Consider the following 18,425-nt stretch of genomic DNA (forward strand, 5'->3'; position numbering starts at 1 on the left):
TAGTAGTGGATCTTGAGGACATGGATGAGATGCCCAAAGAGGTGAGATCTACAACTTGTCAAATTTATTTATTTATTATTTCAATTTATATACCTCCCCATTTCAAATATATGACTCTCTGGCTTGCAATTTCTGTTGATTTTTCTGGCTGATGGAATCACTCTAAGTGGCTCTATGATTAACGAATGTCTTGCTATGGGAAGGGATTCCCCCCATCTTGCTTTTAAAGGAAGCAGTAAGGAAAGCAAACTTCCTTAAGCAAATACTTTTGCTAAAGGTTTTGAAAAGAGACCTCACAACTGCAGAATGCAAGTATAAAAGTATTGAAAGTAAAAGTGAATAAAGTCAGCCACACTGCCTCAAGAACTACGGTATTTGCGGGGGGGGGGGGGAGAAATCCCAAATAAAACTCCTTCCAGAACTGTAAAATGTCTTGCTTCCTTATCTTGGCTGTGAACCTTGTTTTCCCTAAACTGGTAATTGGAATGAGCTGATAGTTCATGAGTTTTGGGGACCCAAAGAGATTTGTATGGATTTATATGGAAAATTCAGTGGGTGTTTAAAGTGGGAAGGTAGAGAGAAGGGGTAGTTTGAGTTGGAGTTGTGTGCTGGGAAGTTTAGGAGAACACCCAAAGATCAGGGATGTCCACTCAGAGGTCATGTTCTCCAAAGGAACCTCAGCATTCTAAGGCTGTCAAGGACCAGTGAAGAACAAACAACCAGCGATCTTAAAGATATCATCGAATTCTAAAACTACAAGTTACATGTATATTGTGATCCATAAACTGTAATTGAATACAGTTAGTCCTTGACGTATAGTCGCTTAGCCAAAAAAAAAAAAAAAAGGGCACAACTTGGATTTGAAATTCTAATGGCCAGCACCCACAACGCCATGGTCACATTTTGGCAACCAGCCCACACTTATAGCCATTTGCAGCAAGACTGTCATTTATGCCTCTCTTTTTTTTTGCCGGAAACCTATGTCTACATCCAGTTTCCAGCAAAAAAGCACCCATGGTGGACAATGGATTCATTTAAGAATTGCATACACACACACATACACACACACACACACACACACAGACACACACACTATAAATCAGTTCTGTCATGTGATGACCTGTTTAATGACTGGCATGATTTTCAGTCATAATTCTGGATTCAATTATCGTAATAAGTCGAGGACTACCTGTACCTTTTTTCTGATCCATTTTATGCACATGACAATCATGAGACGTTCAATCTATCAAGACTAAGTAGCATTAGATTTCTTTCATGACAAACAACAAACCATCTAATTGTCTTAAATGTGCCACATTTGTATGGGAATGTGTGTGTATTCCCTTTGAATGATAATATTAACCATGAATACCTTCACCTGAGGTTGAATGTTACCTTTGCTACAAGGAGCGTTATCATTTCTTTGACGGTTTCTTCAATTAGTTCATCTATTTTTGAATGGTACTGGTGCTACGGATGGAAGAAGAATGGAAGTAAAATATTATTAGTGTAAATCAATTGCAATGCACATAGCTATTTACTTTTACTGCAGATATTGACTATGGTACTTCCATGTTGATTAACATGTGTTCTAATGTAGTGGCCAGTAATGAATTAACATATACACAATGCCTTTGACTAAGGAGCCTCTGACAGGAATTTGTGAATGTTGGTCAAATCCTAATTTTGATTTCGTGCATGCAGCTGAGCCAACATTAAGGAGAATCAAATGCATGCAGGATAAACATCTAGCATCTCTTTGCTATACGTAAATCAGGAAAATAAGAAGCGCCAGTGGTAAAAGAGCATATTACATCTGCTGTTCACAGTTTACGGTCGAGATGCTCGTTCTTTAAGTCTGAAATAACAACTTGAAATACAGGTCAACACTGGCTAGCACAACGGCAGCTGTTTTGGGGCGCAGAGCAAAGCTGTTGTGTCAGAGGAAACCTATAGATGAGTGATACTGAAGCAGAGAAGCTTCAGCATGTGGAGCCATCGAGTATGAACAACTGGAAGCAGAATATCAGTTTTAGAATCCACCTTTGGAAAGGAAATTAGATAAGTATGTAGCGTTCCAATTCAGGTGCTGGTTAAGCACTCGAGCGAATTGGGGCCTTTTTGACCAAGTGTAATAATGATTGAGACATGGGTGTTCTGAGTCATGCAAAAGATGGCAAGTGCAGTACTGGGACCCCTCCAGTTAGGTCATGCTGGGGCCTTCGGTTAATGCCGACTCATAGAAAAGATTGATACCAACAAAACATCCACGTCACTTTCTACACAGAGTTCCTCCCCTCCCCTCCCCCCCACTCCTCCACCCAAATACTGACCAGATCAAACTTAACTTTGTTCTGAGTTGTTTTCAAGGAAGATAAGAACATTTTCAGCTAATTTGTAACAAACATACTTCCTTTTTCTTAAAAAAAAATAAAGTCTTTGGGTGACTAAACAAACACTATGGCGTATTCTTTTGTTTTGCCAAGAACAGACAAAATATTTAATATATGATGATTTTCTTCCACATCGCCTCTCCCCCACATTAAATAAAACATTGAAAGTGCTGATCTTAGTCACTGTATTTATTGCCACTTGTTTGTGCTAATGTTATTTTAAAATGTTAATATACAAGCAAAAAGCAATCTAAAATACAAAAAGGAAAAAAAAATATCAAACCAAAAAAAAAAAAAGCATTAGAATAGACAGATCTGTGGTAAATACTAAATTGTGCTTTAGGGAACAAAGGAGTGTGAGGGGCAATTAGAAGTGTCAGACCTTGGTCCCTTAGCATTGACTAAAGTTCCTTTTCTAGTTTGAGCTGCTCAGTGTTTGCTTTATTTATTTATTTATTTTCTCAATGGAACAGTCACATTCTACAACAGGAACTTGGAAGAAAAGAAAACGTAAGGACACACTTACCCACTCTTTAGCAAACTTTCAGATGATTGGGGACAGAAATAAAGAGGAAGGTGCAGAAGACAGGAAAAAGAACATATGAAGGTAAACAATAAATAAAAACAAAACCTTCAAAAGAATGGGACCGTATAAACAGGGGGCTATGAAAATGCAGTAGCATGCACAGAAACAATAAGCAACAGGAAATGAAATTATGAATAAATTCCCTTTCCCCCCCCTGAAATACCCAGAGAGATTGCTACTGGAGAGAATCGCGCAGAAATTCAAAAAGGGGTTTTTGAAAAGGGAACAAGGACACCTACATAGAACGTGCAGGGGTAGGCAACCTCGGCTCTTTTATGACTATGCTGAATTCTGGGAGTTGAAGTCCATGAGTCATAAAAGAGCCGAGGTTGCCTACCCCTGCGCCTAGTGAGACAGAGAAATATCATTTTGTTACAATTGAAAAGAAAAAAAAGACCATATGAACAGTGCAGTGGCGTGGCAGCTGTTTTTTTTTTTTTTTTTGAGTTTCAATGGGCAGATTTATTAAGCTCTCTTGCTCACTGGATTTTATGAAAATGACACTTGGAAAGAGAGACGCTCCCAAAATGAAAGGAGCTTTTCCTGACTCGCTTTGTACTTCAAAATCAAATCGGTTCTTGGCTGTTCTAGTTACCGGCTGTAATTAACATTTAAGTCACCATAATAACGTTAATCTTACACCAATTGAGTTCACTAATGGCTTAGTTGTTTTTAGGGATTTGGTGGCTTATCTGATACATAATCTCCAGATCTGAGATATGGCTAAAGGAAAGATAAACTTTCTGTTCAAATGGGATGCAGAGCACCCAGTGCCATCCTTTCACTGATGGCCCCTTCGTGCTTTGTAGAACTACACAATTGGGATGAAAAAGAGGACAGATGCGTCAAGAGTCCAAGACTACCTTTAAGGCTGTATCTATAGGAGGGCTGTCCCAAACTTGGCGATATGTGGACTTATGGTCTTCAACTCTCAGGATTCTGGGAGTTGACTGGCTGGGGAATTCTGGGGGTTGAAGTCCACAGGTCTTAAAAGTGCCAAGGTTGGACACCTTCATCTACACCTTCAATAGAATCAGATGGTAGAGATCCAAATAATAGAGCAAACAATACCACCTTACTCTGAAGGGGTTTTTATATATGTCTGCCTAATGAAATAAAAGAAAAACCTGCAGGTAGAGAACCAACTGGGTTGATCAAGAGCCTTTGCTCAATGACAGAGCAGACACTTTTTATGCAAAAGCTTCCAGGTTTTATTCTTTAAATTTCCAATTAAAGGAGAACCAGAAACCCTGGGAAAATCCCTGCCAGAAGGAAATGAGCGGAAAGAATTGCTCCATGCCTGAGTTCCTCTCAGCTGCCACCAAACAAAATGGCAAATGCCAGGATGAATGATGTGATTGGCATAAGGCGCCTTCCTGTCTATCTTTTCTTCCAATAGGGTGAAGCAAAGATCTATTTTACTTACAGGTTAAAGCTGTAGAGCTCGTTCTACCATTGTAGGACTCTACCACCCCATTCAATTGGCTGTGTACATTTGGACTAAATTGCAGAGGTGTGTTCTAGATGCACTGGGGTATAGAAGCGTGTGTGTAAAAATGGGTGGGGAGAAGCAAGTCAGCATCATTTAAAGTGTGCCTGGGCATGCATGCACCAATAATGGCACAGAAGTGCTGGAGAGGTTTGGAAAGACAGTGCTTGCAACCTGCAGCAAGGTCAGGGAAATCAACAAAGGATGCAAGGAAAAGCAGCAGCATTTTGAAATCCCACCTAGTGCTTGCTTCTGCCTCCCTTCCTCATACTGAGGGCCTAAAGACAGAGACTTAAGGAGTTGTTCCCATCCGTCTTTTGAAGAAAGCTGCTAGGTTGGCCCAAATTAGCTGGGAAGCACCGACAGGCTTCCATTGGCACAGGAGCGTGAGGACAGTCAGGAAGCAGCCTTGCCAGAAAGGTACTTTCCCAATTTGTGCTAGGATTAGAAGACCACATACGGTACATCCTCCTTGGACCCCCATCTTCTAAACAGGTTATATCATGTGCAACCCCTCCCCCTCTCCTCTTTCTCCAGCAGCCACAGACACTTTTGCAGATATTTCCTCTGGAAGGTGAGATGCGGGCAGTCCTGCTGAGAAGTCACATGCCATATCATGAAGAACGTGCTCAACAGAACAATTGCTGAGACCCACAAAGCCATAGATGTGTTCTGCCGAATGGGATCCTTTGAGAGACTGAGACATACTACCCACTAAGTACAGAATGAAGCTTGCAACTGGACATCATGCACACTAGGGGAGCTAGGTTGGTCAATTCACCATTCAGAAAGCACACAAAGGCAAAACTATCTTTTTTTGGGTACAATACTGTATACACCCAAATCTGGCACAGTCTGCCCCTAATGCATGGATGGAAATGGGCTCCTTTTGCATGCATGGTAGGCTGAGCAGAAAGACATCAAAGCACGTGCAAGTTGGACATTTCCAAAAGTGCACCAATGCTTTTGAAAATGCAGTCCATGAGAAATGGTTGCAAAGCGTAGAATTTAAAAGAAAATATTCTCTCAACTGGTTTCTAGCCCCCTCCCCATCGGGTTTTGCATATAAGTCCAAAGACATGCTTAATTTGCCACATTATCATATTGTTTTAATCAAGAACTTTTGTTTGTTGGAGATGAGGAAGGGTGACATGTGTTCATGCCAGTGTTCATTTTTGTTGGATAAATTATGAGTTTTAACTAAAACGATGGCTAGGTGTGTGCAAAATAATACAGTGTGAAATGTATTGACAAATATATTTTCAATTAAAATCTTGTTTACAATGCAAATAAGAATGGCAGCAGGCACAGCAGCACTAGAATGGAGCCAGAAAGATTAAAGACTTGATCCTCAAAGTTCCTCATCCTGGCAAGTACTATTGAAACAAACAGAACTTATGCTGGTGGAATTGAACAGGAAGATTAAATCTTTAGGGAGAGAAATAGCTCTGACCTTCGGAAAGCAAAGCAAGCACTACATCTTTTTCCCAAACATTTCTTCTCAATTAATTGAGAAGATGGGCCAACAAGTTCATGTTCACTGAAGTTAAATTCTACTCAGAATGAATAATAATTAATCAGAATTATTATTAGAATAAAATAGAGCTGGAAGGGGTCTTGGAGGTCTTCTAGTCCAGCCCCCTGTTCAAGCAGGAGAATCTATACCATTTCAGACAAGTGACTTGTCTAGTCTCTTTTTAAAAGCCTCCATGATGGAGTGCCCATGATTTCTGGAGGCAAGCTCTTCCACTGGTTAATTGTCCTGACTGTTAGGAAGTTTTTCCTTAATTCCAGGCTGCTTCCCTCTTTGGTCAGTTTCAGATTCTATCATGTTATAGAACAGGATTACTGTCTTCCATATGTTTCTTTACACTCACTTATAAATCAACATTTAAATCAGTGCTGTGCCCTTTCGGTTCATGGGATTGTAGTATAAAGATATTGGGTTTTTGGCTAATCTTACAGCAAAAGATACCTTAAAAAGAACTTTGACATCTTATTCCCTCTCTAGTTTCATCACCGTTTAATGTGGATGATAGGGATTAATGTATGGTGTGGATGTGGATTAATAAACGGAAGATTTTGTTGTTGGCAGACATTGAAATGGTGAATGCCTAATGATTGCTTTTCAGGTTCCCATTGCACAGAGATTCTATGGCTGTTCAAACATTTGCCTCAACTGTTCCTGCACCTAAGCAACTACTGCTTCATTTGGCATTGGTAGATGCTCCCATCATATTGAGCACATAACAAGTCAGCTTCTTCACATGTGTTGGAGAGGTGGCCTGCAAAACACTCATTCCAATATACAGTATTGACTATTCTGGCTAGACTTTGATGGGAACTGGGAAATGTCACAAGAAAAGGGGAAAGCTGTGGCAAGGCAGATGGACTCTAACTTGCATATGCTAAACTAACTTGGTTGTCAACAAATCCATAGATTTGTTGAAATTCAGAGTGGGGAATTCAGACATGTTAAGAACATGACTGGTTCTTGTGTTTTGTTCATTGAAAACAGTGAAGGAGGAAATAAGGAAACCATAGTTTGACTGAAGACAAAGGGGTTAAACCTGGATTCCTTCTTGTCTTAATCTAAAAGCCTCCTATTTTATAAGACGACGGCATGAAAAGAACAATCATTTAGTGCCATATCTATTCTGACTCTTGGATTATTTGTCCAGCTCCATGTGGTCTATCTGTCGCTCCCAACTTGGCATCCTCCAGACGTAATGTGACAACTTCCAAACTATGCAAGTCCCAACAAATCTAGGAATTGGGGAATTAGGGAAGATTACTCTGGCCTTAAAATATCTCCTTCAGAATCTTTCCATCATATACCATCTGATCTCTGTCTCTAGATGGAGCAGAGATTGAATTTGGGATCTCTGAATGGCAAGCATCTGCTCCACCCTTAAGCTATAGATAAGCTCTAAGCTTCCTAAGTCTGGATGACAGTATTTTAATTAGAGTAAGAACATCCTTTTCCATGAGTGATTTTCAAAGATACATTAATGGCAACCCTGCGGCAGAGAGTTATATAACATACTTGTCTCTGTGGAATCAAAGTCTCCAGTGAAAATATGGAACAAGTAGTTCAGGAGGGGTGGGGAACATAAGATTTGTGCAGTGAATTGGTAAATGCTAATACTACCTTCTGCTGCCTTCAGCCCAAGAGCACCCACACAAGAAGCAGCATAAGATGGGAGAAAGTCAACAAGCATAGCCATAGGTTTCCCTTGATGACCCTGCCGCTCCTACATTGCTATTTTACTCCAGATAACTGAAAATGAATTTGTTGAGTTCGCTCTGAACTGTGGGGTCCTTGGTGCTCTCCAAGCTTGGTTGTTTTCTTGCAGATGTTTCATTATGCAAATTAGATAATATCATCAGTGCTGAGTAGGTAATGAAACATCTGCAAGAAAACAATCAAGCTCAGAGAGCACCAAGGATCCCTCATTTCAACCCTGAGCTACAAGTATTCTCCTTTATTGGTTCTGCCATCTGCTTCAGAATTGGCGACCTCATATGCTGGTGTTTCCCATTGTCCAGGCCACCTCAAACAGCCAAGTATTAACCATACTGAGCCATCAACAGCATTCATTTCTTGGAATACTTTCTCTTTCCGGCATTTCAAAAGTTTCTTTCTACTATAACCTTATAGTTGCCTTATAGATTTGTTTCTTCATTCATTCACATTGTGTGAATTATATTCTCCCCCTGCTTTTATACTAAGTCCTTCTAATGTTTTTGCAACCTTGTGTTCAACTCAACATTTTCTTTACTTTAGGGTGATTCTATTTATACAAAAATATAGTACAAAAAACAACTGAATAAATTAATATGGAGAACTGGACTCAGAAGGTACACTGTACCATGACAGGCAGTTGCATTAGCTAAAGCTAAACTGCTTTGCAGGAGTGGCTTGCTACTTCAAATTATCCCAAACTATTGGAAACTTTAGCCTCATTTGTTGATAGATGAAGTTTCCTAGGCAGATTCCATCTGATTTGAGTAACTGTATGTGAGAGGCACTATAGAACTGCTAACAGATTGTGTATATGCTGCATTTTCATCAGTGACCAAATCTGACCTTGGAAATGAAACAAAAACATACCGGATCAAACTCAACATGTTTTATACATACATTTCTGCCTGTCCATACATTAAAAATTCAGAGGAAAAATATTTAAGGGGTAAATTATGTCTGCCAAATGTCTGAACAGCTGCCTTTAAATACAAGGACACAGGAGAATATGGGCATATGTGTTCAGCATAATATTTTCCCTAAAATGTATTTAATTATTCTATTTCTGATCATATATAAAAAAACTGCAACAAAGTTTGTGGGATCATTATGGTGGAAAAGCCTTACGGTGTAATACTTGTACTTTTCTCAACTTAAAGAAACTGTGAATATTTCAGAAACATAAGCGACCGTATGAGATGAACTCTTTCTGCCCTGAAATTGTTGTGGAGGTAGGGAAATTTTGTTTAAGCTCATTAATCAAATTTCTTTGTTTGACCAGCCAATTCCATTACCTGCTGGGAAGAGAAACTACTGCAAATTGATTGTTGTCATGTAGGGTAAAAATTTGGATCAGCTTTATGATGAGTAAAGAAGGGAGATATTTATTAAAAAGAAGAACTGAAAAATGTGAGAATCACCCAGGAATTTCCCCTGAAAAGAGGCTGGGGTGGGTATTCAGGAGACCCTGGGAGGGATAGCATCAATCCTTAGATTGGAAACTAACAAAACATCCCCACTGCACCCAACTTGGATGGCAGGAGGTTAAAATGCAGTAAAAACAAGCATATCTTTTTCTCTTGAATTAAAGATATACATGGACCTAGTACAATAGTTAAAATCCAGTATTGCCCTTCTTATTTTGAGGAAGGAGTAGGAAGAAAATCTAATATAATTGGCAGCTGTTCATTTAAGGGTGAGTTTTTTATCTTGAAGAGGAACAGGGAAAATAAATCAAAGAGAGAAGGGCCGTTTGTAACTGAAATTAATAACAAAAGAGAGTAAGAAACAGAAACATATATGAAACAGTAACATATGCATTGGCAATTCACATCTGATCCATGGGTCTATTAGATTTTTGTTATTTGTTTAAAATACTTTACTACAGCAAATGCTACTTTATGTAATCACTGTGGGATCTCTGCATACGTTCTCTAAGACGCGGACACGGATGTACTAAAATGTACTAAGGCTAATGCTTTGTACAACTCAATTGCTTGTCATCAGTTTATCACCATGATGGTTATAGCTCTGCAAACATGAATAACAAATCATATTGGCTACTGGGTATGGCAAAGTAGTTGATGTGACTTTTGTCCATGTTGTACCTAGTGAGAAATAAATTTGATAGCTAGTTAAAATTAAAGACTATCGTCTAAAATTTGTGAGTCAAGCCTACTTTTAGTTGTAGTATAAGGATAACGCTATCAGATAGCGCTGAGCAATAGTGGATAGCTTTACTTACTGATGAGAATAATAATAATAATAATAATAATAATAATAATAATAATAATAATAATAATAATAATAATAATAATAATAAAGTTGGAAGGGACCTTGGAGGTCATCTAGTCCAACCCACTGCTCAGGCAGGTAACCTTATACCATTTCAGGCAAATGGCTGTCCAGTCTCTTTTTAAAAACTTCCAGTGTTGGAGCATTCACCACTTCTGGAGGCAGGTTGTTCCACTGGTTAATTGTTCTAACTGTCAGGAAGTTTCTCCTTAGTTCTAGGTTGCTTCTCTCCTTGACTAGTTTCCATCCGTTGCTTCTTGTCCTGCCATCAGGTGCTTTGGAGAATAGCTTGACTCCCTCTTCTTTGTGGCAGCCCCTGAGATATTGGAAGGCTGCTATCATGTCACCCCTCGCCCTTCTCTTCATTAAACTACACATACCCAATTCCAGCAGCCGTTCCCTATATGTTTTAGCCTCCAGCCCCCTAATCATCTTGGTTGCTCTTCTCTGTACCCTTTCTAGAGTCTCGACATCTTTTTTACATCGTGGTGACCAAAACTGGATTATGAGATACAAACCAGGAGTACTGAAAAACAGGTACCAAATGTTTAAAGAGAAAACATTTTAAAAAGAAATTTTGTTAACAGAAAATCAAAAGATTATGGACAACCAAATCGTCTTTTTTTCTGGGGGAATCACATTCTCCAAAGCTTGTTTTGTGGCTTTTCACATGTGTGTAAACTTTTTTGCTAACCCAAAAGTGCTTTTTCAAAAGACAACTGGACTTTGTTTTTTCTTGAAGACGTTTTGCTTCTCATCCAAGAAGCTTCTTTAGCTGGATGTGAAGCGAAGCATCTTCAAGAAAAAAAAACAAGTCTGGTTGTCTTTTGGAAAAGCACTTTTGGGGGCAACTACGATTGGGATGACTGAGAATCTCCATAGGCTTTTTTGCTAACTTTTTTTTAACCTGCTTTAGTACTTTCAGAAGCTGTAGTTTAACTACTGCAGTGATAATAACAGACATTGGGTGAGGAGATGCAACACTGAGAAGGAGATGGAAGGAAAGTGGCTGTTGTTTCTGGTTCTAAATATCAAGGAAACGGTTATCACGGAAGCATTTTTTTTATTTTCTTCCCAACTTACAGTGAATGGTGTGAAGATGGCATGTGCATGTTGGATGAGAGTTTGTGATAGTGGTTTGTAGCATGAGGGGTTGGTGTGAGTTGTGTGAATGGTGTATATGAACAACTATGAGAATGTGGTCCATGTGTATTGTGAATGGTGTATTTTATTTATTTTTTATCTGCCATAACTGAATAGTCCTTAGGCACTATCAACATAGATGTGTTTGCGTGCGTATGAAATGTGAGTATATGTAGGCTTCTTGTTCTCTGAGCTTCTCAACTCAGAATATTCTTTGGATTGCCCACATTCCTCATTAGCTTGCAGTAAATCATACAAAAGTCTAGCAACTGTTTGGCCAAAGTTTTTTTTTTTTTGCTATAGTGATTGGAACTTTATCATGCTAAATTTTTAAAAGAGGTGTCTGTAGGACTCACATCTTTTCTTCTGCCCTCTTCTCAGATCAAGAAAAATCACTGAAAGTTTGTGATTAGTTCTTATCCCTCTCCCTCTCTCTCTTCCTTTCATACTTATGGATTTAAAGGCAGAACTGTAATGGATCTTGGAATGGGAGAAGCCTAGTCTGATATTTTTCCATGGGGTATTATCTGCAAAAGCAGAATGAAAAGCTGCACAAGTTGAGATGATGTAAGAGAAAGCTTGAGATTCTTGGTATTGAAGCCATTTATGGACCAAAAAGCATAGGGGGGTTCGTTAGAAATTAAATTTGGATTTTGGTGAGGGAAATGTTTTAGCAACCACAACAGTCAATTTGCATCTTGGAATAAATCACAGAAGATAGCTAAAACAAAACAAACATAAAGAAATGATAGATTAAAGCAAGAAAAAGAAATGTGGACAAAAGGAATTGACTGGTTAGATGGTGAGCCCAATCTCACCCTGCATCCAGTCCCTCTTTCTGGACCTTTAAAGTATCCAGATTAGATAGATATATTCAACAAAACAAAACAAAATCGAATTGGAACACGTAGGAAATAAATTCTGCACATGAAACGTTGGAATAGCTTGCATTACTGAAAATGTGATAGAAAAATCCAAGCCCTGGATTGGTCTTAAATGGAGATGAAAAATGTTGAACATTGTTTAAAGTCTTCTGAGCAAAACTGATTCAGAGGATACATTTCATCAAGTTCAATTCAGCATGTCTTTCTACTTCTTCACATTACATTAGAATTAGAAAACCTCAGGTTATAATGGTGTCTCTTAGAAGGAAAACAAATTAGACCAGCAGATGATAAAACTGGACCAGTTTGGAGCATTAAGGACCTTGAAGTATGTTAAAACATAGCATCCGTAGATTGCCTTTTTTAAAAAAGCAGCAGATTAGTTGAACAATTTATTTCCCTTTAAAGATTTTAGTTTCACTATTTATGTTTTTTTCATGATAGTCAAAATAATGTCTTCTTTTCAACTTGGACAGATTAATGTTTTGAGGAAAAAGCATTCCAAAGTTGAGTTAATGACTCAATATTGCACACTGTCAAGCATACATAGGCCATGTTGTATGTTGTGCACATCAGTCTTTGCCAAAAGTCACCACTAGATGACCATGGATCTGATTATCTGCACTCTGTAAACTGATTTGATGGAATGATCCAGGATTTTCATCTGCACAGCCTCTATAAGACTAAATCCACAACAGTTAGAACGTTTCTGAATCTAGCGAAAGAAGCGGACCTCTTAAAAATTACATTTTTTTTCATAATGCATTTTACCTCTTGGCCCATTTCCATACTGCAAAGTTTTGTTGATTGAGCTTTGGCATCAACCATAACATTAAACATGGTGCATATTGACTGAGGAACTCGGAAATCTGTTGATCGGCTTGTTTTCTGTAGTTTTACTTCAAATGCAATCCGGGTTCTATGAAGCATGATTAAAAAAAAAAGGAAGATGTTTGGCTGTGTTATAAACATACTGCATTAAATAATCCTTGTAATCAATGCAACACAATCTGAAGGCTTCAGAGCAAAGGACACTGCAGGCTGATGTGAAGGTCGGAAGAAAAAAGAGATCAAGCCAGCTGTGTTGGTCTGGCCAAGACTGTCCACAGGGTGTGATTAAAAAAAAAGTTAAGATGGCAGCCATGGTGGTGTGGCCAAACTTTCATCTCTTTTCACTCATTAAAAAGGTGGAGCTTCAATTGAATCATAGTGATTGCTGTCTTGACTTTTTGGACCACAGTTTGAGAAATGCATTCATATGGTGGAATGCTAAGTGTCCTGAGTGTCCTTCATAATGTTTATCAAACAGAAGTTTATTTATTGATTGATTACATTTATATGCCACCACTCTTACTGATAGAGTGACTCTGGGCTACTTGTGAAATAGCAAAAAGGTAAATATAAAACCAGTTAACATTAATAAGATTTAAATAAGAACTAAAAACAAGGAGATGGATGGCACCAGGGTGAAATCTTTTCTCCTATCCTGCCAACCACCTCCAGCCAGCAAAACCATATTTTTAAGGTCTTTCTGGAGCACCAGAAGGGTGGGGGCAGATCTCACCTCCTGTGGCAGAATGTTCTAATTTGGGGGGCGGGGAGAACACAGTGGAAAAGGCTCTTCTTGACTCCATCAGCCAAAATTCATCAATGGACAGAGTTTGCATTGGAGCGAGTGGGGCAGGCCAATCCCACTGGGGCAAGATGACGCCTCAAATAACAGCCAACACCTTGTGTTTAGTGGTATCAAGGAAATTGGTAACTGGGACATTTTATTTGGCTTCTATCTGTTTTGAAATCAATTTGGCGAACAATTTTTGTCACTTTTTTAGTCATACTCCTCAGACTGTTTCTATTTCTATATCAAGAGACAAGAAAATCAGTAAGTACCTTCCCATATTAATTAAACAGTGTGATGATGTTATCACGGCAAGCGATAAAAATGTGTTCCTATAAGATGGTTGGTATTACCTAATCTGTAGCTGAAGTATAGTAGGGACCACAAAAGAAAACTCAAAAAATGAAAGGAAGCTGAGGAATGCTCTGTTTTAAGCACAACTTAAACAAGTGTATTAATTGGTTGACTGCACAGTGACTTTATATTTAATATTTTTTCACAATGTTCCTTGCCTGTTCTCTTCATAACTGTCACAAAAGCAACTGTAAGATAGATTTTTGCACACAGACACACCAGCGCCATGGCGAAACATAAAAATGATGCAGAGCTCCACCAACCCTAATAAAGTTGCTCAGTTTAAATTTCATTTTCAAACATGACAAAAATCATACAGCGAAGATAGAGTTTGTATAATTAGGAGCTCCCTGTTTATACTTTGGTTCTTCCTTGTAATCCCATCTTCTCTAGCAGTAACCCAAGAGACACAGTGAAGTAAGGTAAACCCAATCTCTTGCAAGTTGCTTAAGTGCATCAGATAACATGTGATGAAAAGTGAAAATGAAAAAAGCACTCTTATTTGGGCAGTAAACTCATGTTTTCCATTTCATGTAGTTCTGTTTGGAAGTAGAGTCAGGATTTGGAAAACGCTGTCTGATAGAGAAGGTAGCCACCATTACTGATCTTTTCACAATAAAATTTATTTTTAATCCCGCCTTTATTATTTTTATAAATAACTCAAGGGGATGAATGTAATACTCCTTTCTCCTCCTAGTTTTCCACAACAACAAGGGAATTGGGAGGAGAGAGAATGACTGGCCCAAGGTCACCCAGCCAGCTTTCATGCCTAACTTGGGATTAGAACTCACAGTCTCCTGGTTTCTAGCCTAGTGTCTTAACCATTGTTGTTAGCTGCGAAATCATGTCCAACCCATCGCGACCCTATGGACAGCGTTCCTCCAGACCTTCCTGTCCTCTACCATCTTCTGGAGTCCATTTAAGCTCATGCCTACTGCTTCAGTGACTCCATCCAGCCACCTCATTCTCTGTCGTCCCCTTCTACTATTGCCCTCGATCTTTCCCAGCATTAGGCTCTTCTCCAGTGAGTCCTTCCTTCTCATTAGGTGGCCAAAGTATTTATTTATTTATTTATTTATTTATTAGTTGAGTTATTATTTGAGTTTTAGCTTCAGAATCTGGCCTTCTAAAGAGCAGTCACGGTTGATCTCCTCTAGGACTGACCGGTTTGATCGCCTTGCAGTCCAAGGGACTCGCAGTAGTCTTCTCCAGCACCATAGTTCAAAGGCCTCAATTCTTTGGCGCTCAGCCTTTTTTATGGTTCAACTTTCACTGCCATTAAACCAAACTAATTTCTGGAAACTCTGTATCCCCCTAATCCAAAATGTAGTAAGAACTGGTATTTAATTCAGAGTTAGACTTGTTCAAGCCTTAAAAAAGATGGCCAAAGGACAATGTGTAAGTTCTAGCCACTAGGATCATTTCCATAAAGCTATTGTCATATTTCAACCCACCTCTTTACACAGGATTCAATCATATCACTAGCCATAAGTTTTAGTCGTTGTTCTAAGTGTTTCCCAAATTCTTCCTCAGGCCAGTGTAGATCCCTGATGAAGGTCTGTAAGGCATCTAGTTTCCAAAACAGATCTTCTGATGTTCCTGATCCGTTGCTGCCAGGATAAAATGAAAAATAAGAAACAACCAGGTTACAGCCGGCTCACTGATTTTGGAATCCTGATGTGGAGATTGTTCTTGCACACATGGAACGGAGTGTAACAGTGACCGAAGACACAGAACAATGCCATGGGGAATCTCCATCATCAGGTTTGTAGTGTTTTCTAGTCTACCTATCTCTTACAAGTCTTTCCAGATCAGACGGAGAAGACAAGTCATGTAAGAAATGGACATTCATCTGGAAACACTGCGTATGAGAAAAAGAACTCAGCCCTTTTCAATAACCACATTTCCTTCTGTAGTTGTTGAACTGAAGGCTCTACAAAGTAAAGGGACATCTCTATTTGATAATAACCGCACTACAGAATTGCGTGTGGTTATTTTTAAGTTCCATGCATTTTATTTTCACAGATTGCCAGATCTGTTCTCTTTCCTTTTCTCCCCCACTTCCTTTATCGCAAGGGTTTCGAGGGAGAAAAAAAATAGTGCTAACAAGTGGTGAGCGAGGACATGATTTTGGAACAGCTGGAAATAAATCAGGGCAAGTCAATTAAATTATTCACAACGAGACATTTTAAAAAACTTAGCTCAGGAAGGGTTGAATTTACTAACCAGTTGACCTATTTTCTTTTTTGGAAAAAATTATTTTGGAGAAGGAGGGATCAATCTGCTTCACCAGGTTATTGTAAGGTTTTTGTTTTGCTCCACTTTGTTTTCTTATTCAGATTTTTTTTCTCATATATTTGGAGCTATCCTGTCTCGCTGCTGATTAGACTTCTGTTCAGCTAAAATTATGCCTAGTGCCTCCACTCACAAGGTAAGTTTTACATTATGTTTTACGCCGGGAAATTTACATATCTATTTATTTTACCCTTCTTCCTCCCTTTTCTTATTTTTTCCCCCATAATTATTATGACCAAGGAAGCTTCAAGACATTATTCCCACTCCTCGCATACCACTAATGCTAACACAGTGATTGATATTTGACACACCATGCATTGTCATGTCACGCTGATATCGTCTATAGAAACAAACGAGGAAGACTGTTTCTATTGTAACCGATGCCAGCTGCATTGAATTAATGCTACAGAAGGGAAGATAAAGCTACGTGGAAACTATATTCCCAACATGCCAAGGGGCTCTTTAAATCCTAGGCCAACAAAGGTAATTATTCAAACAATGCACTGACTTAGTTGTAGAAAACAGACATATCCATATAAGTGGGGTGAAAACACTGAAGCATGTTCCTAAATGGGTAGAAAGGAACTGGAATCAATGAAAAGATAGAGAATCAGGCATTTTCTTGAAGAATTGACCATCAAAGAAATGCTATCGCATACAGGTAGTCCTCAACTTGCAACCAAAATTCAGCCCAAAATCTATGTTGCTAAGCAAGAAATTTGTTAAGTGAGTTTTGCCCCATTTTACAATTTTTCTTGCCGTATTTGTTAATTGGATCGCTGCAGTTGTTAAATTAGTAACACGATTGTTAAGCGGATCTGGTGTCCCCATTGGTTTTGCTTGTCAGAAGGTTGCAAAACCCCAGGACACTGCCACCGTCATAAATGTGAGTCAGTTGTCAAGCATCAAAGTGTAAATCATGTGACCATGGGGATGCTGCAACGGTCGTAAGTGTGAAAAATGGTCACAAATATATTTTTTCCAGTGCCGTTGTAACTTCGAATGGTTACTAAACAAACTGTTGAAAGTTGAGGACTACCTACCTGCACATGGTAGTCAGAAACTATCATTGGTTCAGGATGGTTTCAGCTTCTTCTGCTTCAGATATACATTTGAAAATGTTTACCTTTTTTCTTTTTAAAATCCATTCTAATCCTGCTTTTGGAAACAAGTGTTTTGGAACAGAGTGCTTTTGTTTTAAGCAATTAGGTAGCCAGGAATGCAATACCTGTTACTTATTATTACGATAGGGATGCTTCTAGAAATTTCTGCTTCTAGAAATTTCAAATAAAAAAAGAATGCTAAGTTGTTTTTGGATTTTCCTTTTCAAGAGCTCCTTGGATTCTTAAAGAACAACAACGAGAGAAGCCTGATTTCAGACTGGGAAGTTTAGTGGCATATTCAGCAGCGTTCAACTTCACATGGCTGCTCCATTGCAATGGCTGGGGCTGTGATCTCAAATATCTGTCCTCATGAGTATGTGTCATTTTTAGCGAGACTTCCTTTGAGGGAGCATGTATAAGATTAAAGCCTTGATTCTTATCTTTTCAAAAATAAAGTAAAATGGAACAACATCACACAGCATGCACAGAGCAAAGTAGTTTTTTTTTCCAATTTACATAGACTGCCTAATCTAATCTAACCTTTCATAAATCAGCTTAACATGAATATGAATTGCAAACGTTTTTTTTGGACAGCTATTCATTTCATTTGCAATTTAAAATCATCGTGGTTTGGAAAAAAAATCTCAAGTTGGAAGTTTAAAAATGGATTCCTGTTCCTGAATGATTGTTAAAAAAGAAAAAAGAAAAGAAGTAATCTTGTTGAAAGTAACATTCTTATGACAATTTGACTTTATTATCATATATTGCCACATGGGGAAATTTGATTATGATCAGAATATGTTGTAAGTTTTTTAAAAAAATGTTAACAAAAGATAGAGCGAGAGTGATTGACTAGATTGAGTTTGCAAATGTCAGTTGACATGTGAGCAATACTACATGTCCCAGTCGGGACATCATAATCACTTTGTGATTTTTCTGAACCATAGCTTGTTGTTGTTGTACATAATACAAAGACATAAGCTTGTTTTGAAGTCACAAGGGTGCACTTCTACATCATCTT

The 18,425-nt window shown here is 38.5% G+C and overlaps 1 protein-coding gene across 6 annotated transcripts in view; it reads right to left on the reverse strand.

Moving 5' to 3' along the window:
* Positions 1-18,425, reverse strand: part of CADPS (calcium dependent secretion activator) — a gene marked incomplete at both ends in the record, with an annotated part of 451,723 nt that overhangs the window by 80,150 nt on the left and 353,148 nt on the right. For all 6 annotated transcript variants that reach the window (XM_083355958.1, XM_083355955.1, XM_083355956.1 and 3 more), the window contains 3 exons: positions 1,396-1,470; positions 12,806-12,953; positions 15,461-15,616. In XM_083355958.1, coding sequence (XP_083212084.1) covers positions 1,396-1,470; positions 12,806-12,953; positions 15,461-15,616 — 379 coding nt within the window. The remainder of the gene's footprint in view (positions 1-1,395; positions 1,471-12,805; positions 12,954-15,460; positions 15,617-18,425) is intronic.

Source organism: Vipera ursinii (assembly GCF_947247035.1).
Source record: "Vipera ursinii genome assembly, chromosome: 2".
NCBI classification, from domain to species: Eukaryota; Metazoa; Chordata; class Lepidosauria; order Squamata; family Viperidae; genus Vipera; species Vipera ursinii.